This window comes from Artibeus jamaicensis, unplaced genomic scaffold (genome assembly GCF_021234435.1).
Source record: "Artibeus jamaicensis isolate MK-2021 breed Jamaican fruit bat unplaced genomic scaffold, CSHL_Jam_final scaffold_847, whole genome shotgun sequence".
NCBI classification, from domain to species: domain Eukaryota; kingdom Metazoa; phylum Chordata; class Mammalia; order Chiroptera; family Phyllostomidae; genus Artibeus; species Artibeus jamaicensis.
Window position 1 is genome coordinate 30,009,355 of NW_026522057.1, and position 21,673 is coordinate 30,031,027.

The 21,673-nt window shown below is 63.6% G+C and overlaps 2 protein-coding genes across 2 annotated transcripts; both read right to left on the minus strand.

Moving 5' to 3' along the window:
- Positions 1-602: 602 nt before the first annotated feature.
- On the minus strand, positions 603-4,730 carry SMIM1 (small integral membrane protein 1 (Vel blood group)). The gene is made up of 4 exons (XM_037146849.2): positions 4,641-4,730; positions 4,172-4,308; positions 2,439-2,612; positions 603-2,210 (listed from the first exon to the last, which is right to left on the minus strand). Exons 3-4 carry the CDS (start codon positions 2,537-2,539, stop codon positions 2,084-2,086), a joined length of 228 nt encoding a protein of 75 aa, XP_037002744.2. The 5' UTR covers positions 2,540-2,612; positions 4,172-4,308; positions 4,641-4,730; the 3' UTR covers positions 603-2,083.
- Positions 4,731-5,647: 917 nt separating this feature from the next.
- CCDC27 (coiled-coil domain containing 27) lies at positions 5,648-17,099 on the minus strand. Its single transcript, XM_037146841.2, has 12 exons — positions 17,007-17,099; positions 16,495-16,627; positions 15,381-15,491; positions 14,645-14,802; positions 12,111-12,290; positions 10,873-10,968; positions 10,263-10,620; positions 9,936-10,066; positions 7,859-7,936; positions 7,465-7,677; positions 6,867-6,971; positions 5,648-5,770 (listed from the first exon to the last, which is right to left on the minus strand). Exons 1-12 carry the CDS (start codon positions 17,097-17,099, stop codon positions 5,648-5,650), a joined length of 1,779 nt encoding a protein of 592 aa, XP_037002736.2.
- Between the last annotated feature and the right edge of the window lie 4,574 nt (positions 17,100-21,673).

The following is a 21,673-nucleotide window of genomic DNA, read 5'->3' on the forward strand; positions in this document are numbered from 1 at the left end:
GGTTTCTGCAGGCGGGGGTGGAGATATCGGAGGAAAGGATCCAGGACCGGAACCGCCTGCAGCCCCTCCTTCCTGTCCTGCAGCCCTCCCACCCCCACCCTGCAGATCATTCCTTCCTAAACCTATGTCAGGAAGCCAGTCTTCTCAGGGCCCTAAGGCTGTGCCCAGTACATGGCCCTGGGGACAGTGGGACTGAAGCCACTCTGGTGCAGCTGGGGACCCAAGGGCCATACCTCAGAGGCCGCGTGTGCCCCATGCTTCCCTGGCTCCCCCGCCAGACAGGGCCGGGCACCAACACACACCTACCAGGCTGCCCTCGGCCTCCATCCTGACACTGGACAGGCCATGGGCTGCACGGGGCATGACCAGCCCACTCCGGCCAGAGCCAGTGCTGGCCTCTGCCATCTGCGGTGGCCCCAGGGAAGTGACTCCAGGAGCACCCTTGGGTCTCCATGCCACATTGGAGCCCTGGGCTTTGCTGCAGAGACCTTCGGGTCAGCCCCCTCCTCTGGCTCCTAGTTCTGGGCCTTACCCAAGGGCCATACCCACCTGCCCCACCTCCCTGCCCCACCCACCTCCCCAAGACAGCCCCCCTGCCCCACCTTGCCCTAGGCCAGTAGTCACTTTGGACCTTGGGTCAGCCCAGCTGTACCCAGCAGCCCAGTAGTTCAGTAGCTGTGCGGGGATCGCAGCCTTGGAGCCCAAAGGGCGGCAGAGAAGTTGGGGGGCGGGGAACGGTGGGCAGGGGCAACCAGGCCACCACTCCCCCAACACCCCAACCCCCGCCTTCCAGCTCTGGGCCCAGGCTGTTGAAGGCCTGGGAGGCCTGGGCCCTGCGCCTCTGGCCCACGCTGCCAGCTGTCCACAGCCGCCACGGCCTGTCCTAGGAGGGCCTCTAGCAGGGTGGGGCCCAGCTACACCCCTCCCCCCCAGGTGGGCCAGAGGGTGGGGGCAGGGTCTCCTCGGAGGCAGGTGCTGAGACCCAGAACTAGAGCTGGCTGGCCAGACCCCACCTGCAGCTGGCCTCCCTCCCAGAGGTCACTGGGTGCTGTGGCCTCCTTCACCTGATGTCCCCCTGGCCCAGCCTCACCCACAGACCTGCCCGGTGGGGTCTCTGTCCCCTGCCCACCTCTGCCAGCTTGGCATGACACCTGGGTCTTAACACAGGGCCCAGCAGGACAGTGGCTGCCCCTCTTCCCCACCCTCACCCCTCAGATGTCCCTGGCAGGTGTCTGCAGGGCCTGAGACAAATGTCTGCAAGAGGCCAGGGCTGAGCGAGAGGCCCAGGAGGGGGGCGGGGCCACAGGCCACCGCGCCTGGTCTCTGCAGTCAGACGAGGCTGGAACAGGTCTGGCCACATCCTGGCCCTCAGGCCCTGCCAGGATGGGCCCTTCCATGGCCCTTCCCACAGGCCTCCTGGCAGCTGTCCAGTGCCCCCCAGCGGGCCTCCCGAAGTGCCTGAGCCGCACCTCGCCTGGGGGACCCGTGGGAGAGGCCATCATCCGTGTTCACTCAACAGACGTTTAATGACTGCTCCCGGGCGTGCACAGCCCTCCCCAGGCACCCCTGCGAGGTGCGGGGCCCAGGAAGGGGGTGGGGGCCCGGAGAGGGGGGGCAGAGCGTCACACTCAGCCTCCCTCAGAGCCGTCCTGGCACTGGGGAGTCACCAGGCCAGAGAGATCAGGGGCCTGTCCAGCCCCACACCACGCCCACCCAGGGAGGACCCCACCCCAGGGGAGCCACACCCGGCCCTCGCCCAGGGGGACAACAGCCACCCAGTCCCAGGGGCCTTGGCCTGCAGCCCCAGCTCGGGCTGGTCCCAGGTCTCCAGGCCACCGGTGCCCCGGGCGAGGCACGCCTGTGCTGGTCATGGGCAAGTGTCCTTGCACGCAGGTGTCCCTGTCCGTGCACCCGTGGAGGGGCCTGTGACTGTACACACAGGTCCCTGTGCGTGTCCTGCATGCTGGGTGTGTCCCGGGCTCTGGGACTGTGGAGAGGGTCTGTGTACATGGGGGGTGTACAGAGGGGCTCTCCTACGCCCATATCCCTCCAGCCCATGCCCCCGCTGGCCTGTGGCCAGCACTCATTTGCACTTGTGTATGAAGTAGCCGGCAACGTAGCCCAGGATGAAGACGACCCAGAAGACGGCCACTCCTCCCAGCACCTTCATGGCGACACCCAGCTTGCCCGAGCACAGCTTCAGGGAGAGTCTGGGGTGAGAAGGGCGAGCACGTGAGCCCCGGTGGGGAGGGGGAGGCGCTGCTGGGGGCAGGTGGACCCAAAAGGAGGGCGGGGGGGGGTGCTCCGCTGCACTTGGGAGCCAGGAGGGAGGCTGACAGACCAGGCAGAGGTGGAGGGCCAGGGTTTGAGGGGGCCGGCACCCAGTCCGCAGGGGCGGGGGCTGCAGGGGGGCCGAGCGGCCCAGGTGGGCTGCTCACCGCTCCCAACTCGAGGCCTCTTCCGTGCCGGTGCCGGACGCAGCCCCCACACTGACTTCCTCCCACCTGCTGTACTGCACGCTGAAATCCGGGGGCTGCATGCTGGCTGGGGGCGGGCCTCCGCTGGGCTGGACCTCACAGCCGCAGGCCCTTGGGCTTGAGGACCCCTGGGGGCTGGGGAGGGCAGAGGCAGTGAGGTGGGCTGACCCCTTGACTGCGTCCTCCGTCTTCCCAATGAGGTGACCCGGACTAGCGTGGTTAAGCCACTCGCCCAAAGTCCCAGGGGAGGGGTCAGAGTGGGAATTCCAACCCGGGAGGCTGAAAGTCCAAGAACCAGGTGCAGGAATGTGAGAGTCTGAGTGGCCCCGGGGCCTCCCAGCCGGCAGTGCTGGCTGGGCCGATAACTCCTCCCTCCACCCACTCCTGGCAGATAAGGCCCCGGGGTGGGCCAGGAGGTCCGGAAGGACTGGGCTGGGGGGCTGGGGCTGGTGCAGCCTGTCTGTTTTGGGGGAGGAGGCCTGCCCACCCCCCCCACCCCCTGTGCAGTGCCCCCCAGCCTGCGGCACTCCAGTCCCTGTCCCACCCCCTGGTGGGGAAGAAGCCAGGGCTGGGGGTTGGGCAGCTGGGTCTTCACAGGGTCTGGGGCAGGGAAGGCAGCTGGCGGTAGGCCCCTCACTTCCAGGGGCCGAGACGTGGTCAGCCACCCCAGCCTCAGAAGCTCTGACCTCGGTCCCAGGGCGCCTCGGACACAGAAGCAGAGCCAGCCCAGGAAGTCACAACCCCACTATCCTCAGCCCCCTGCCAGGCCTCCCAGGGTGCCCTGTCCCAGTCTGGGGGGAGGGGAGAAGAAAGCCGGCGCCTCGGCCACAAAGCCTGTCTTTCTAGTGCGGCCCTTGCTCCCTGGCAGCCACGCAGAACAGTTCTCGGGCCCAGGGAGCCCATGCTAGGAGAGTATGGGCTCCCCTTCCCCAGGGGGCATCCAGGAGAGTGGCCCAGGCCAGCGCCGCTCACTCCCTACCCCACACCCACCCCTCTGGTTCCACAGGCAGAGGCTGTTACATTCCAGGAAGCAATGTGCCAGCCCCAGGCAGTGGCCTCAGGCTGCAGAAGCTTAAGCCCTGGTCCCTGCTTTCCTGTGCTGCCCAGAGGCGGGCAGGGTGCTGGGGGACACATGGAGGGTAGGGGGGGGGTGAGGAGGCTTCTACTTTCAGAAGAGAAACAGCAGCCATCCCCTCCTTCCTGCCTTGATGTGATGGCCGGTGCTGCAGCAGCTGCCTTGTCACCAGTGTCCTGCAACGCCAGCCCGATGGTGCTGCCTCTGCATCCACACCAGCTGCCCCACTGCAGGCTTCTCGGTGTGAGGAGGGTCAGCCCCAATCTGGCCAAGTGTGGGGCAGCGGTTCTTATCATTTGCGGGGAAACTCGTTCCAAACTGATGTTCCGAACTGACGGGGATGCGGCTCTCCAGTCAGCTCGATTGGACAGAGCCACTGGGGGTTGGTGGCGTGCCTAGAGCTGAGCTCCTGATGGCTCCACCAGCTCGGTGACTGTCTGTCCAGCCCGGCACAATGGCCACCCTGTGACCCAGAAGCCTGGGGCTGTGCCGCATGGCAGCAACACTTGCCCTGGGACCCTCCGGGGCACCACCGCTCCCTGGGAGCCTGTGAGGACAGGGGCTCCACGGGCCTCAGACTCCTTCCCCCCAAAGCTCCTCCGAGGAGCCCACAACTCACAGAGGGGGAGTCCTGGCCAGGGGACAGGCTGGCGGAGCTTCTGGGGCCCAGGCAGGTGGTCAGAACTTGGCCAGACAGTGGGTTTCACCCCCTTTCCACCTGCAGCTCAGTGTCTGAGGTGCCACGGGCTGTCCGACCTTAAACGACAGAAAAGGAAAAAAGGGTGAAGAGAAGTGGCTCTGCGGGGGGTTGGGAAGGAAGCAGCCCTGGGGTGTCTCCCAGCGGCTCCCATCTGGCCACCCCTGTGGGTCAGGCCCAGGGATCTGTTGGATGGGACAGCCGATTGCCCCCACGCCCTGACCCCCACCCCCACCCCACCAATCCCACCACCCCAGGCAGGCGATCACAGGCCAGGGAGGCCAGGGCCTTGGAGGCCTGGGGACCCCAGCAGCCAAGGCCACCCCTAGCTGCTCCAACGCCCCCAGGCCCCGTATTCACCGGGAGGCTGTACCTCGACCTTGCGTCTCACCTGGTGCAGACTCGTCCGTCACAGAGGGGCGCGCAGAGCCTGGGAGGCTCAGCTTCCAAAAGGAGAGCTGGACTAGGGAGGGGCGGGGCCCGGTCGGGAGTGTGGAGCCAGCAGGGAGGTCCCGGCCCGAAGGGGACCTTGGGGGCAGGGCCCTGCAGGGGGCGGGGCGGGACGAGGGCGGGGCGAATGGGGCTGCGCGCAGGCTTCAGGGCCGCTGTACACTGCTCCTCAGAACCCAGGTTTGGCAGGATCTTTGAGCCCCCTCCCCGCTGTTGCAGCCCAATGCTGGCGCGCACCCTTCCCCAACCCCGCCGGCACGGGCGCGAGCTCCGCCGAGCAGGGCTCCGGGAGCCTCCGGGGCTTCTGGGTTTGAGCGGAAAGACGAGGAGCTGGGCTGGGGCGCCCGGCGGCCTGCCTGGCCTGGGCGGCCGGCCGTCCAGCTTCCTGGCTGCGAGGGGCCGGAGGCCGCAGCGGCAGAACGCCACACGGGTGCTGCCCAGATGTAAGGAAGGCCGGTAGGCTGGCGGGCCTGGGGCGGAGAGAAATGTCCCCGGCCGCCGCACACAGCACGCGCTCCTGTGCCTAGACCCGGTGCCCTCCTGGGGCGCTGTCGCCGGAGCCCTGGGCGAACAGCAGAGCTCATTCCCACCCACCTTCCTCCGAAGCTGAGGCGCCCGGAGCCCAGGCAGGGGGCTCGGGAGCAGGGCCCTCAGAGGGGTGCGGCAGGGAGGAAGGACCCACGTGGGGTCCACGAGTGAGGTGGGGGCCTCCTAAACCCCAGGCTGCTGGAGGGGACCCTGTTCCATGTGAGGTGCCCCGAGGATGGAGCTGGTGGTGCTGGCTGGTGTGCTGACCCCAAAGAGTGAGTTTTGGAAAGGGGGTGTGGGTGTAGCCCACGCCTGCCCCAGCCTGGTGTGTATCCCCAGGGAGAAGGTGACGGCCGAGGTCAACAACAGGGTTTAATTCAGACACAGCGCGCAGAGCCGGCACTGGGGCGGCGGCCAGGTCTACTTGGAGGCCAACTTCTTGGCCTTGCCCTGCGCGGACAGCTCGGACTGCGGCGGGGCGGGGCCTCTGAAACCCCTCTGCTTCAGCTGGCTGTAGTACTCCGCCCTCTCCAAGACCAGCTTCTGTGGGGAAGGGAGCCCCGCTGTCCGGCCGCACTGGCCCTGCCAGACCCCCGAGCCAGGGGTGGGGGCGCGGCGCCCTAGGGTCTGCAGCATTTGCGTTTGTCTGTGCTGAGCGCCCCCACCCCAGGCAGCAGGCTCCAGGGCCGCTCTGCCCTGAAGCTGTCTCTATGTCCACTGTGAGTCAGAGAGGCCCCCGCCGGGCCTCAGGTCTGTCCCTTGAGGTCCATCCCACACCAGGAGGCTGTATTACCATGTCCCTAAGTCTCCTTCCTGGCCCCTGGACAACGCCTGCCCTCCATTGTAACCCCTCCCACCCCACCCCCCTTCTCTCCCTCTCCCCTGCCTCTCTCTTAACCCAAAGGCAGTCAGGCACCAGGCAGGGGTCCGGGTCCGCCTCTCCTCTGCGGACCACTACCACCTCACAGGAGCAGCAGGGACGGGGCCCACCCAGTGCCCAGAGGAAAGGAACCAGGGATCGGGGAGAGGTGGGCGCTCTGAGCCTGTGGGCCCCTGGTGACAGGGGCACAGGCCCTCCCAGCCCCCGAGCCAGCCAGGTGCTCTCCCCCCAGAGCACTGGCCCAGCTGCCCTCTCTCCCATGGCACCCGAGGGTGGGCACGCTGTCTCCTCATGTGGAGGGCACCCTGGGGCTCAGCACGGCCGAGCGGCTGGCCACAGCGTCTCCCCACAAGCCCCCACCCCCTGCCCTCTGAGTCCTCTGCCTGGAGTCAGCGAGGGGCTGGCGTGGCCAAGGCCACAGAAGGGGCTCTGCACCAGGGTCCTGGCCCAGCAGGTGCTGGGAAGCACCCGCAGGAGGCCAAGCTCCTGCTCCAGGAACCCGCAGCGGGGCCCCTGCCCAGCGCCCCCTGGAGGGTTTGCTTCCCTGGCTGGTCACTTGGTGCCAAGAGCGGCCTGGCCTCCCCAGCCCAGTGATGCCACTGCCTGAGCAGAGAGAGGACAGTCCTGGCGTCACAGATCAATGACACGCCCAGAACCCGCAGGGGCGCCCCCAGTCCCGATCCAGGCCTCGCTCAGCCCCAGGCTGCAGCTGCACGTGGCCGGGGACCTGGGGCCCGGGGTGGCGCGTCCCGGCCGCACCTGCAAGGCTTCCAGGATGTCACTGTCGGAGATCTCGGTGCTCACGGACTTGGCCCCCGTGGCGCCGAAGGTGGCCTGAATGATCTTGTTCCTCAGACGTTCCAGCTGCGGGAGGACGGCAGACGCTGGCACCGGCCTTGGGGGGAAGGTGGAGGTGCCCACCCACCGCCAGGCCCGGGGTTCACAGAAGGCGGGAAGGTGGCCTCCACCTCACCTCCCAGATTTGGGGACCAGGGATGGAGGCAGAGGGTCACCGTCTGCCCACAAGCTGGAAGGGACTGGGGGTGGGGGTGCCTAACACGAAGGGCTTTCTGCCTCACCAACTTTTTTAAGTGAAAAGGTAGAACTTGAACATGGTTTTTTAAAAATAACGCATGAAAACTCAGAGCAACCCCCAGGCCACCCTCCCCTCCCCACAGGAGCTTTGGGCACCGTCCCCTCCCAGGAAGACCCTCCCTGACCCAGCCCTCACACTGGGCATTTAGGGAAACTCCTGGCGGCCCCCCTTCCTCCCCCCGCCTCCAAACCCCACTGAACTCAAGGCAGGCAGGGCCCTGCCACCCGGGGCCCTGGAGAAGGGGCAGGGAGGGCGGCGAACCCGGGACTGGGCGCTCTCCAGGGCCACGCGGGCCTGCTGCTCGGCCTGTTGCACAGCCTCCACCTTGTCCCGCGTCACCTCCTGCAGCTGCTGCCAGCTCCGCTGCTGCTTCTGGCTCTGGGCCACCTGGGCCTGCAGCTGGCCGACCTTGGCATCCGACTCGGCCAGGGCGTGCTCGCGGTTCAGGAGTTCACGCTCCAGATCCAACACTTGCTGGGGACGCGGCGGGGGGCACGAGGGCGTAGGCCCACCTGTCCGCACCCCGCCTCCCCCAAAGACAGCCAACTCTCTCTGAATTCCTGAAGTCACACCCGAACCCAGTGATGGTGGGGTGCTGCCTAAAATGAGTGGGCCCCCCACCCCGACTCTGCTCTGGGGGTTGGCCCGCAGGCACCTGTCGGAGGAGGAGGTTGTCCTTCTCAACCAGCCCCTTCACCTCTTCCCACTTCTTTTCTTCCCGGAGGCTGGAGAACTGGAAGGGAGGCAGACAGGGTAGCTCGGGGGACAACAGGCGGAGGCCGCAGAGGGTCACGGACACCCGGAGTCTGCCCTCTCCCTCCCTGGGGCGCGTCTCTGATGAGGGTGGAGAGGAAGAGGAGGGAGAGCGCCGTGACCCCCGGCACTAGAAAGCAGATCCCAGGACGGGGCCTCGACGGCGGCACTGGGGCCGAGGGCAGGCGGTGCACTGGCCCCCAGAGCTCGGAATTGGACCCAGAGGCTCAAAGGCGGAGCTGGGAGGGAGGAAGTTTTGGACACGTTCCCCCCCAAGCTGAGCTGCCAGAAGCCCGCTCTTTTCCCACCTGGCCCGAGCCTGGAGGTCAAGGGACCCGGGGCACTCGGGGGGTGTCTGACCCGGGAGACCCCAGACTCGAGGTGGGGGGAGGTGGGTGCTGAAGGGGAAAGCCACACCCTCCTTCCCCACTGCGGGCCCAGGGCAGGGGCAGCGAGACCCTCACATCCGGGCAAGAAATTCTTCCAGTTTCCCAGATTCCAGGGGAATCTGACCAACCAAGAGAAAGACCCATAAATTCTACATCTGAACTCTCGGTTAAAATGCCCACGTGCACCCCCATGCCACAAAGCACAGAATGGCCATTAGGTGCCCTGACATGGGAGCCAAGTCCTCCCTCCCATGAACGACAGAGACCCAGACAAGCTGGCAAAGGGAACTCGTAGGATATAGAAACGACACAAGAGGTTAAAACCAAGGACGACCATGAACACCGGGGTTGCGGGGGGTGGGGGGAGGCAAAGAGAAGATGCTCCAATGGAGAAGTAGAGGGTGGGCTTTCAGGAAAAAGAGGGGAAAAGGGAACACTCAGAGAGAAAGAGACCCCGGACATCGCAGACGTTATCACAAAATCCAAACTTGGGAGCGGCTGCGGGTCAGTCCAGGGAAGCCCCTCAATGGGCGGCAAAGGCCTGAGAGGAGGAAGGTGCCGGAAGGGAAGGAGAGCTGGCCCTGGGTGGGGGACCCGTGGCGGGGGGCGGGGAGGCCGGAGAGGAGGTGAAAGGCAACACAAACAGAGACAAACCCCAGAACGGACGGAGGGACAGGGTGCCCAGCTGGCCCCCGAGGGCCCCAGACAGTGGAAGTGAACCCTCAGTAAGGCACAACTCCGTGAAGTTTCGGAACGGCTGGGACAAACACAGGGTCTTGTGCCCTTCCAGCAGGGAAGCAGCCGCCACCAAGAAGTCGTGGGACAGCACAGAAATTAGGGTGACCGTGGGCTTCCCCCCAGCAGCCCCGGACTTGGGGAGACAGGAAGCAGGGACATCACCCCTGGTGTGGGGGCACTTTCCAAGCTGGAATTCTGCCTCCAGCCAAACCACTAACACATAGAACAGAGGCATTGGAGACACATGGCGACCCCCAGACTCACCCCCCACTCACCTGTCCTCAAAACACGACTGGAGGACACCCTCCAGAGAATATACGTGTAGATGGAGCAAGAGGGAGGTGTGGGCGGGGCAGCTTTAACACGCGGCTTATGAACGGAGATGTCTCACAAACCAGTTCCAGCTGCCAGTGCACTGCCAACAACTGCCCCAGGGTCAACCCACCAACACCGACGAGAGGGGAGGGGCCGCAGGGCCAGGGAGTCCTAAAGAGCAGGTCACCTTGGGGAGGGACCAGTGCGGGGAGGAGGACAGGACCCTCCTGTTCACATAACAAGACTGAGGATCTCTGGCTCTTCAAGCTACGCGGGTGAAAAAGTCTGGTAGAAACACAGACTAAAATGCCTGAGGGGTGGACTCAGCAGAGTGACGACCTCTGTACGCGTGGGTGGGGCCTCCTCCCCGGGACTCGGGGGCCAGCGGGTGCTTGGGAAGTGGCCAGAGGCCCAGGAGGCAGGGTGACCGTGGGGAGCCTGCTGGGCAGTCCACCCGCCTCCGTCTGCCACGCGACCTTGGGCGAGTCACCGCTGCCCCCAAGTTCAGCATCTCCAGCAGTGGGCTGGGGCAGCCACCTTGTCGGTCATGGCCTGTAACTGACGCTTCCGCTCGCGAAGTTCCCTCTGCAGCAGCTGGTTCTCCGTGTCGGCCTTCTGCAGTTGGGTCTCTTGGTGGTCCACTTGTCGTTGTAAAGATATGCAGGCTCCTGGGTGAACGGCGGGGAGGGGGCGCGGCCCAGCAGGGGCCTGGGGTCACCCGGGGCGGCTGGAGGGCTCTGGCTCCCACCCCAGTCGCCCCTCCCCACGAGGCTCGCTGCACCGGGGCAGGGCCGGGCCTCCCCACTGCCCAGCCTGGGGTGGGGTGGGGGGCCGGTCCCGCCTCCGAGTCCTGTGGCCGCCTACCAGTTGCCAGGGAGAGTCTGGTCCTGGCCACTTCGAGCTCGAACTGGAACTCCTGGATGACCTGCTCGTACTCCTGCAGCTGGGCCATCAGCTCCTCCTCAAAGTCCTCGTCCGGGAAGCAGGCCGCTCTCCGGCCACCCGCCCAGCCCTCCGGCTCCGGCTCCTGCTCCAGTTCCAGCTCTTCCTCCCCCTCTTCCTCCCCCTCTTCACCTCCCCCCTCCTGCTCGGCCCCCTTCTGGGCCCCCTCGTCCTCCTCCTCGTCCGCCTGCCTCTCGACCACCCCTTCCAGGCCCTGTTCCTCCTCTCCAACGGCCTCAGGGTCCTGCGCTCTGTGCCGCATGACGTACTCCTCCTGCATCTGGGGATGGGAGGGGACACCAGGCTGTGGGTGCCCCAGGGCTGTGCAGGATCAGGGAGCACCCTCCCCAGCCTAGACGTGGAAGCTCCTTCTGGGGGGACTGCAAGAGACCAGCACGCCGGGGTGGGGGGCTGGAGAAGCTTCTCGGGGAGGAGCAGCCCCACCACTGGCTCCCTCACAGGACAGGGCGACGGGGGTGCCCCACCAGGTCTGGGCTGCACGTGGGGCCCTCGGGGAGGGGCCGGCCCGCACCTGCCTCCAGTGCCGCAGCTCCTCCTCGTCTCTGATGCAGGTTTGCAGGAAGCTCTGCCTGTCCCACGGCTTCATCAGGAGCTCGGAGGCCCGCTCCTGCAAGAGCCCGTGTGGGCCTCAGGGTTTTGCACGGATCTCCTGGCTCTCCAGGGGCCACACCTGCAGACCTGGCTGTCCACCGGGGAGGGGGGCAGGGGGACGGGGACTGAAGCTGCTCTGCACCGGGAGGTGGGGTCAGTGACTGCAGGTGGCAGCCAGCGGCAGCCTTGCCTCTGTGAGCTCCATTGTTGGGAAGGGCGGAGGGTCCGGCCTGGGACGTGCCCACCTCCCATGTATGTCCCTGCCCCACTCTGTCAACTCCCAGCCCTCGCAGGCAGGACAGCGTCAGGCCGCCAGACTCCTGCTTCCCCGCCCACCGGACACCCCCCCATCAGCGGCTTCTGGGCTGTTTTCCTTGGAGACACCTGTGGGCTTCGGCGAAGGTCTGAAGCGTGCGCACACACGCACACACACACACACACTCCTGTGTGTCCCCAGCACGAAACCGGGCTGTAGCCTCAGGCATGACAACATCCGGTCTTAGACCAGGGACTGGGTACTGGGCCACCCCACATCCGCTTCCTTCCACGCCCCATCCAGGCCTGGGGGGGTCAGCGTTCCCAAGCCCCCCTGACAGGCAAGGACATGGGTGTGCGGCATCCAGCAGAACAGGGCAGCCAACCCAAGTCACCGCCGCCCTCGGGACACGGCCAGGCCGGGTCTGGGGGCTCCACCTGTGGGGGGCCCTTCCCTCCAATGACAGGAGCTGGCCCTCATCTCACAGGCCAGAGAGAGCGACAGCCTGTCCTGGGGAGACAGCAAGCTGGCGGCAGAGCGCAGGACGAGCTGTCCCGTTCATGGCTCTTCTTTAAAAAATGTGTGCTTACTGATGTGAGGAAGGCAGAGGGAGGGAGAAAGAGAGAAACACTGCTGTTCCGCTTCTTCGTGCATTTGTCGGTCCGTTCTTGTACGTGCCCTGACCAGGGATCGAACCTGCAGCCTCGGCGTAGCAGGAAGATACTCTGCACCCTGAGACCCAGCCCGAGCTCCCCCAAGGGTCTGGCAGCCTTCCAGGATAACCAGGATGGTGTTGGGGGCAAGGGCACACTGGGTTCTGAGGGGCGCCGGGAGGTTCGGACACCCTGGCAGCTGTGTCTGTATCGTGCTGGGACCGGTGGGCACTCCCACGCTCTACTCACCTTCGTGCCCTGGCCCGCGGGCGCCTCCGAGACCTTGCCCCCGCGGAGGTCTCTCAGCTGCTTGCGCAGGGCCTCGCGCTCCTCCTGCAGTGCCGAGATCTCCTGGTCTTTCCTCCGGACCTGCACCTCCAGCTCCGAGAGGCGCCGCACCTCCGCCCCCAGCATGGACAGGCAGTGGTCCTGGGCAGGAAATGGGGGCAGCCATGTGCCGCAGCCCCCTCACCCTCAGCCCCAGCCCCTGCAGGACAGCAGCTCCAGGCCAGGGGGGCACACCTGCTGCCCAGGGACCCCCAGATCCCGGGCCCGGGACGGGGGCCTCCTAATGCAGCCACACACTGACTAGGGCACGTCTCACATCCTTGCCCAGGGAGACTCCCGGCAGCTTCCCCTTAGCTGCCCGCTGGGACTGAGGACGCCGGTCCTCTGTGCAGCCCCACACCTGACCAGTGACGCCCTCTGAGGGCCACCACTAGGGGCCTTCTGCCCCTCGGCCTTCTGTGCTGAGCATCTCACTGCCCTCGACTGTTCAGACTTGGGGAGACACAATGCAGATGGGGGAGGCGGGGGTTGGACACACAAGGGGCAGAAAGGATGTGTCCCTGGCGGACTTGGACTTGGAGAGACTGAGGGGCATTCCTCAGGCAGAGGGTCCCAGACAGAATTCTGGAAAGAGAGATAACTAGAAATTTCTCCAAAATTTGCAGATCCAGTGATGGCCCCCACACAGCCCACGAGGCAAAGAAATCACAAAGGAAGCTAGGGAATGTCTTAAACCGAGCAACAATGAACACCCGGACACATTTGGGATTTGTGGGGTGCAGCTAAAGCTGTGACTAAGGACAAATTGGTAGCCTTAAAAAATGCATCTATTGGAGAAAACAATGAAAAACAATTATGTAAGTATCCATCTGTAGAATTCAGGAAAAGACCGCAAATCAAACTTAAAGAGCAAAGAGGGAAGACAATGGTACAGAGACAGACAGACAGACATTCTTATATCAAGAACGAATGATATAAGCGGGGCACGGAGGGAGAGGAGAGGAAAGAGCACACACGGCAATGCTGTGATGTTTGGAGAATCTGCAGGGTATGTGGAATTATCTGCATGATTAGATTAGAGTGCACGATGGTCACGCAGACATCACGCCTTCACCTGGCTGTGGCGACTCAGACACACGCGTGTGCCCCGAACCAGACAGTGATCACCGTGAAGAGGGTGCTCCCTTCCACGGGGGCTGCAGAGATGGTGCAACACCTGTGTGGTGCTGCAGGTGGCGCTCTTGCCCCCAGGGGAGACAGGTGCACCTGTACAACAGCTCAGAGGAAGGCAGCCTGGACGAGAGGAGAGCTCCAAGGCCCCTCATGAGCTCTGGAGGCAGCCCACCCACAGCCGTTCCCCTGTGGGCTCATGGACAGGAGCTGGGGGCCGCGTTCTGCAGTCCGTGGGAGTCAGCACTGCAGAGAACGCCCTTTCGCCGTTCCGGTGTGGCTCTCCCCGATTGCACCGTCGGGCTCTCTCCCCGAAGGGGCATTGCTTGGTCCAGGGGAATCAACGCTCCTGCAATCACACCCCAAAATGTAGGGGTGGCCTTTACAGAATCAACGTAAAACCAGGGCTCACGGACCCACACTCTCGGGCCTGGTCAGCGTCCCCTGGGGACCCACCTGCCACCTACAGGTTTGTCGTTAAATCTTCACCACCTTAAAAAAACAAAACAGAAGCTGACTCTAAGAAAAGACTATGAGGCGATAAACTTCGAGCAAGACGGATGCAGAGAGAAAGAGGTGGGAGTCAGCAGCGCCAGGGACCGACATGGGGGGAGGGAAGCAGCAGCCCGTTCTACCCCCGGTTGGGTGAATCCATCTGAAAATTTACCTAGAATGGACACATTCCTAAAATAAGGTAGCTCACCCAAAGGGCAGCAACAGGAGAGAGGAAATCTGAGTATCGTGAAAGGAGTGGAATTTGTTGCTGTAAAATCCAACCGTGTAAGATGCCTCCAGACACGGATGCCCCAGGGAGGAGTTCTTCAGCATTGAACCAGAAGCCACCCCAACCGCAGGCAGACTCGCTCAGAGACAGAGAGAGGCGGGAGGGAGCTGCGTCCCACCTTCCCACGAGGTCGGAAATACCCGATACCAAAGTCAAAGGGATCCCAAGATCCTGAGGGGGCCGGCCTGCCTCGTGACCTGTGGGTCGATCTCTGCCTCCCAAGCTGACCATCACCGTTTCTACGACAACGTATCCCCACGTGGAATGACCAGCCAGAGCTGTACGGATGGCTGCACGCCAGCGGGTGAGTCCCCGAGTCTCACAGCGCCACCCTCTTGGCTGAGGGTAAACAGGGGCCAGAGGTGTGTAAAGGTCTGATTCACAGTCGTGGAAGGAGGGGCCCGAAGTCAGTTTATTCCACGTGTGGGAGGCCTGCGGGCCCAGCTAACGGGGTTCTAGAACAGAGCCTGGGGCACGGCAGGGCAGCCTCTCCCGCAGGGCGCGGGGCCCCAGCATCCGGCCCCGGGTCGGCGGGCGGTACCTTCTCGTGGATGACAGAGATGTACCAGGGGATCCGTTTACTCAGGTGGCTCTGCCCGGGGACCAGGCTGCTGGGGACCGGGCTCAACATCAGGGACTCACTCTTCTTCCGCAAGTAATTGAACTCACAGGCGCTTTTACTGACGGGAAGGAGGGACCCTGTACAGAAACAGGGCACCAGGCTCTTCCCGCCGAGCAGCCCTGGTGGCTGTCTTCCACGGTACCCACCCTCCCCCGCCCCCAAGACCCCCACTGAGGCCCTCCCTTGCCCAGCTGGGGAGCCCTCCTTCCATCTTCAGGCTGCACAAGGTCCTCCATCCCTGGGCCCGGTGCGTCTGCTGACAAAGTGGAGGGACACACAAAGGCCCCGGCCAGGCTCCCAGAGCCCGGGAGTCAGTGTGACACGGCCGTCCTGGTGCTGCCCGTGCACAGGTGGCCCCGGACACTCGCCCAGGGTTTTTCGCATTCAGGACAGGTATGGATTCCGTGTTTGGGTCATGAGAGTAAGTGTATTGGTCTGTGGGAATGGCGCCTTTGGCCTCTCGGCTCCAGGAGGGATGCATCCCAGGGCCCTCGGTGTGGGGGACATGGGGCCCGGCAGGTGGTCCGGGGACCGGGGTTCCGTGGAGTGGGAGCGGGTACCCCTGGGAAGTAGGGCCTGGGCAGGCGCAAGCCGAGGCCCTCGGGGCTTGGGTGCCAAGGAAGGGCCCCCAGTGTCCACCGGGCCCTGCCCTCACCGTCCACCTTCGCATCCAGGCCCTGCTGGCTGGAGGGGGAGTCCTTGGGCGTCTTCCAGGCCTCGGAGCCCGGGCACGCCACCCCGGGCAAGGCGACGGTGCAGGCTGACCCTGTGGGTGTCACAGTGCCGGCGGGTGACTGGTCGCGCCTTCCCAAAACTGCTGGGGCAGGCCCTTCCTTTCTTCTTTTTAAACGTCGGGTCGGGTGAAAGGTGACCTTTCCCAGTGGCTTCAGGGGACTGAGCCCTGGGACTCGATGGAAACATGGCTGTGACTGCTACCCACCCCCAGGGTGCCCACCGAAACACACCAGGTGCCGCCGATCTCTGCCAAGCAGTGATCCCCGCCCAGGTCGGAGGACTCGAGGCCCCTTCTGTAAAAATGGCTCCTCCTCCAAGTCTTTCAGAAGCCCCACCCCCCAGCCGCTGAGCCCTGTGCAGGCACAGAGCCCCCACCCAGGGCGTGGACGCTCCGCCCTCCCCCAAGACCTGTCCACAGGTCTCGGTCCCGGGGCACTGGCCACTCTCCAAGGCCTGGCCCTCAGGGCACAGGTCAGGGCCTGGAGTGTGGGTGGAGTCCTGGCCCGGACCCATGAACAGGACCACCCCAGGTGCTGGCGGAGGGCACCACCATCATCGCCCCCATCACTCAGGATGGCATCTTGTGTGGGAGCTGGGGAGCCTGGGGTGACACCCAGCCTGGCTGGCGCTCCTGAGACACTGTGCCCCAAAGCCCAGACCGGGCGGTGGCAGAGGCTCCCAGCAGGCCCGTCTGGGGGCCTGACGTCCTCACTTCTGCATTTCACAGGGGCTGGTTCGTCATGGGTTAAGTTTGGCCTTCAGACCTCTTTCCTGAAGCTTCCAGAACCTTCCATCTCCTCCACCTCCCCCACCCCTAACCCTACTGAATCCCTGGTGAACGAGACACGGAGAAGCAAGAGGCTGGGAGAGGAATAATAATGGATATGAAGGGGGCAGGAGGTTCTTTCCTCCCACCCCCTGTTCCATGTGCAGTGATATTCACAGTGATTTCAGAAATGGGCTGACTTCCAGGAAGGTCCCGACTCCGACAGAGAGGGGGGCGTTTTCTCGGGGCCCCCGGGGGCGGCTCTCACCGTAATTGGACATGGACGTGGCCCGGGAGCAGAACTGAGGGCAGTCTGGGCGCCTGAGAAACATCCTGCGCAGGTCCTCCATGCCCAACGCGAAGCTCCTGTCCTCCGGGGAGGCGCCCTGCGTGGCCTCACTCTGCACGGCGGGAGAGAGGAGACAGGGGTGGAGAGAAGGGACCGGGGCAGCCGGGGCCTCATCCCACATGCCCACGGCAGTGGTCCGTCCCCTCGCCCTGCAGACCGCAAGCGTGCCGACAGCCCCACGGACGGACCCGGCTCTAGAACCTGTAGCGGCCAAGCCCGGTGACTGTCCATTTAGAAAGCCCCCAGGAACCGGGGGACCCCCAGTCTCCCTCAGCCCCTGGTAGACACACGGACCCTGGGTGCCCCTTTCCTGTGTTCTCTTCTGCCCCCTTCGCCCCTTTTCAAGACGCCCCCACGGAAGCCTCGAGCCAGCCCGGGGCCTTCCGCAGGCGGGCGGGGGGGGGGCGTCTCCAAGTCTCCTGCCCCCGTACCTTCTTCCAGTGGTGCCAGTTGATGCCCTGGTCCAGCTTGTTGAGTGAGGACCCTTTTGGGTGCAATTTCCACTGTGGAGCTTGGCCACCCATACTCCGGAGGACCATCAGTCCCTTCTCCATGAAGCTGGCAGGGGCCCCGGCCGGCTCCCAGAGACAGTGTCAGGAGGGCGGGACAGAGGACCAAGCTTCGCCACCAGGGAGACCAGTTAGCGGATGGCCCCAGTGTGGGCCGAACCCTGGGCGGGGCTCGGACCAGACCGATTTCCCAAGCTCCGCATCCTATGGGATCCTGGGAGGAGTGGATGGCATCACAGATGTCTCCATGGAAACGGGGCAGGACATTCGCCTTCATTCCCTGAGTCTCATCTTCATTTTCTACAGGGCGGGGGCCCGGAATCTGCTTCCCCTGGACTGCGGACGGTCCCAGCACAGGAGTGGCCCGAGGCACTGGCAGCCACTCTCCTGAGTTTTTCTTGTTTTTCCATCAGCAGTATTTCACCTTATTTAAAGCCTGACACTGGGTCAGTGGCTCTGATATGAAAACCAGATGTCCTGGTTCAAACCCACAGGCTAGAAGCATTCCTTAACACCGGATAGAAAAACAGAACTGGACCCTGGCCAGTGTGGCTTGGGTGGCTGGAGCACCACCCCCCCTCCGTGCACCAAAAAGCTGTGGGTTTGATCCCCAGTCAAGGCCCGATACCCAGGCTGCAGATTTGAACTTTGTTCAGGGCGCGTATGGAGGCGGCTGATCCGTGTTTCTCTCTCACTTCGACGTTTCTCTCTCTGCCTCTAAAATCAGGAAACGTATCCTCGGGTGAGATTTTAAAAATAATAAAAAATAGCTAGAATTTAGAACTGGGGACGGAGAGGGGAGGGACAGCCTCTAGAGAAACACTCCTGATTTCGTGGAAACCTCCCTGTCCCAGATGCTCAGACGCACAGGCGCCCGGCTCAAGAGGGAGGGGAAAAAGCGGTGTGGTGAGTCTCTGCATTGGGGGGGGGGGGCCCCCGCACAGTTTGCAAGCTGCAGTGGAAGATAAATAAACAAAACCAGGCGCAGAAGGCCCCGTCGTGTGTGATTACATGGATGTGCCGTCCAGAGCAGGCAAGTCCGCATCGACAGACTCACGTGGGCCGGGGGCCGGCAGAGGGAGGACAGCAGTGAGCGCCCCTGGGGCCGGGGCTCCCTCTTCCGGGAGGAGAACGCTCCGGCGCTAGGTGGTGGTAGCGGAGGCCGAGCAGCTCGGTCCACGCCCTGCAGCCGCCGATCTCACACTTTGCAATGGCGGTTTTTATGTTAATAAAAAGAAACAGCAGTTGTCACAGTATCACATGCACCTGCAACGTGCGACTCTTTGCTTTTAACGGGACTTCAGCGAAATGAAGGGAAGCGGTCTCATGGGCTCACACGTCCGCCTTCAGCCCTGCGAGCCCCCCCCCCCCAGGGTGGCTGGGAGCGCAGTGCCTCAGGCGTCCTTCCCACAGAGTCGCTCTGGGAGGGTGTCTTTGTGAAAACCGACCGAGAAAAGACGCAGTGACGTGCCTAACACTCAACGTCTCTCTCTTCGCCTGTGCGAGCCTTCGACAGCTTTCCTTCCTTGGTGCTCTCTGCTGGATTCACTGAAACTCACACCCTCCGGGTCCTTCCGCTCCTCACGGAGCCTGCACTCCAGGGACCACAGGAGAAGGTGGACCGAGGGATCGGCTCTTTAATAATGTTGCATTCCGAACATAACTGCAACCCCTTTGGGAGGGCGTTGAAAAGATACAGGAGATATTTGCACAGTGATTCAGCTGCATTATTCACAGTCGCCAAAAGGTGGCAGCAGCCCACGTGCTGTGGGTGGATGGATGGATGGATCAACAAGACGAGGTAGATAGCGGTGCAATGGGATATGATGCAGCTTTAGAAAGGAGGGAAATTTTGACACTTGCTACAATGTGGGTGAATGTTGAGGACATGGTGCCAAGGGGAAGAAGCCAGACACAAGACGACAAATACTGCGTGGTCCCACTTCCGTGAGGACCTGTGGCAGACACAGAGACAAGTAATGTGGGGACGGAGGGCGTTCCTAGCACCCGGAGCGAGCTCGTCAGGTGGGGTGGGCCTGAGCCCGAACAGCAGCCGCCGCCACACCTTTGGGGCCTGTGATGGGGACCAGCCATCAGGAAGGTGTGAGGCCTCCTGGAGGCAGCGAGGGTCCCTAAGGAGGACTGTTACTGCACTGGTTCCGGGGGGCAGCCATAACACACACCACGGGCGGGGGCTACACAGCAGAGTTCTCCTCTGCCAGTTCTGGAGGCCAGAAGTCCAAGATGGAGGTGCCGGCAGGGCTCGAACCTAACGAGGCTGGGAGGGAGAACCCGCCTCAGGCCGCACCCAGCTCCTGGTGGCTGCCCCATCCTTGGCATTCTTTGGCTTGTAGACCCATCACCCCACCTGCGCTGTCTTCATGTGGCTTCATGTGCATGTGTGTCTGTATCCAAATTTCTTCTTTTATAAGGTCACCGGTCATATGGGATTAGGGCCCATCCTACTGGGCTATGACCTCATCTTCATCAATTACATCCGCAACAACCCTATTTCCAGAGAAGGTCATTTCACAAGTGGGTTAAAACTTTTGGAAACAAATTTTGGGGTGGCGCACTTGAACCCACAGCGCCACCCTCTGTCCACAATTGTAAGTGCAGGGAGTGCTCGGATGGGGGGGAAATCTGGTGGTAGGCGGGGCTCCACATGCGGACAGCAAGCTCAGAGAAAGTCCAAAAGGGTGGGGAGGCCGGCACCCGGAAGCAGATGCAGCTGGAGCCAACCCTAGGTGGACTCCAGGCCCCGCCTCCACAGCCCCGCCCCACCCCAAAGCCCCGCCCCACGCCCAGGGCCCTCCTCCAGAGCCAGGTAAGAAACTCCCCAGCCTGGACAGGCAGCCCCTGGCCACGACACCAATATTTCCTGAGATCCCAGTGGGCAGAGGACGGGTTATCGCCTTTGGATTCCGTGCCCTGCAGGGGAGTACTTGCTGGGTGGACAGGCGGCCCCATCATTCTTCAATTTCACTCCTTAATTTGGGGAGTAAACCCAGCCATCGGTCCGTTTTGTTGAACTGTGATGGGCTCCCTGACCAGTTCCTTTTGTCACAGGCTGACAGTGTCAAAGAGTGAGCGGCCAGAGACAACGCGGGGTTGGGAACCCGGAGAGGTGCTACATCTACATGTGGGTTGGGTCTGTCGTCTTCTGTCTAGCTGGCAGCCCAGAGCTTGCTTTCCTGCCACTGCAGTCACCACCGCTAGCCCTCAGCCACCACTCACCTTCCTGGACAGCCCCCCTGCCTGCCCACCCCCCAGAGTCTACACGGTGGAGCCTGTCCTCCCACTGCCACAGGTCTGTGCTCCCCAGCCCCCCGGCCTTGGAGGGAGGCAGGCAGCTCTATCGCCCATGACCTCTGCCCAGCCACCTCGCAGCCTCTCCCGCCCTCCGGATGAAAAGGCCATCAGTCCCCTCCAGCAGGCCAACTGGAGAGTTTTCTCAGAAGCTTCCAACACCACGGTGTCGGGAGGTGGCAGGAGATGGTGTCATGACATCGCAGTGGGGCGGCCGCCTTGGCTGGCTGTCCTCGGTGTTCGGGGCGGGGCACAGCAGCCAAGCCCTGGTCCGGACTTTAAGGGACCCAGCAGCTTCTGCCTGCTCCCTGTGGCTGAGGGTCAGTGTGAGGCGTGGAGAGAGCCTCGGGGCCCAGGGCTTGGCCAGCGTGCGGTGGGTCCAGAGCAGGACTCAGACACCGTCCTCAGTAACCAGGGGCAGGTTTTGGTCCCCTGCAGATGTTTGTCTACCACTGCCCTGGGCGGGCAGGACCTCAAACGCCGCGTGGCTGAATTCGGTGGAGACAAGCAAGGAACGCCCTCAGGAGCGGGAGGGTGGTCCTCTGCCCAGATGTGGTGGCCACAGAGGCCCTGAGAAGGGGGAAGATTCACCAGGGACCTGAATGAGCCGGCCTGGCCGTGCAGGTGCCTGGGGACAACCGCTCTGGGCAGAGAGGACACTCAGTATCATAGGCTCTGAAGCAGTGGCCTGTGTGGCTTGCTCAAGGACTAGCAGTGGGGCCGAGCTAGCAGGAACTCGGAGGACCTGGGCTGAGGGGTAGACCCGGAGGCCAGCGTGGTAGCCGGGTATTGGGCCTGGAGCCTGGGGAAGCCACTGGGCCTGTGGGCAGAAGGCTGATGCATCTGACTCAGGTGTGGAGCGTGGAGCTCCAGCAGGTCCTCCCGCTGTGCTGGAGACCCCAGGCTCGGGGGCTGGGGGTGGGGGCGTCGAGGTGCTGGCAGGCCCAAGGTGTGGCCACCACAATGAATCAAATCGTGAAAATGTGAGTCAGAATTGTTTTGCTGGTGGAACACCTGGCCTTCAACTTGTAAAAAAAAATAAAAAATAACTAACAAGCAACACTCGTGAGCTCAGTAAAGCGAAGCGCAGCGGAAGGGGCCTGCCTGTGTGGGGTTCAGGCCCGGACCAGAGAGGTGGGGGTGAGATTTGGGAGATTCTGAGCAGAGAGCCTCCGAGACCTGCTGAGTCCCTCGGCGCCGGCTTCCTTGCTGACGCACAGCCGAGCAGGACTCAGCCTCTCACGCTTGGGTCACAGTATCCCCACCCAGTGCTTAGACGG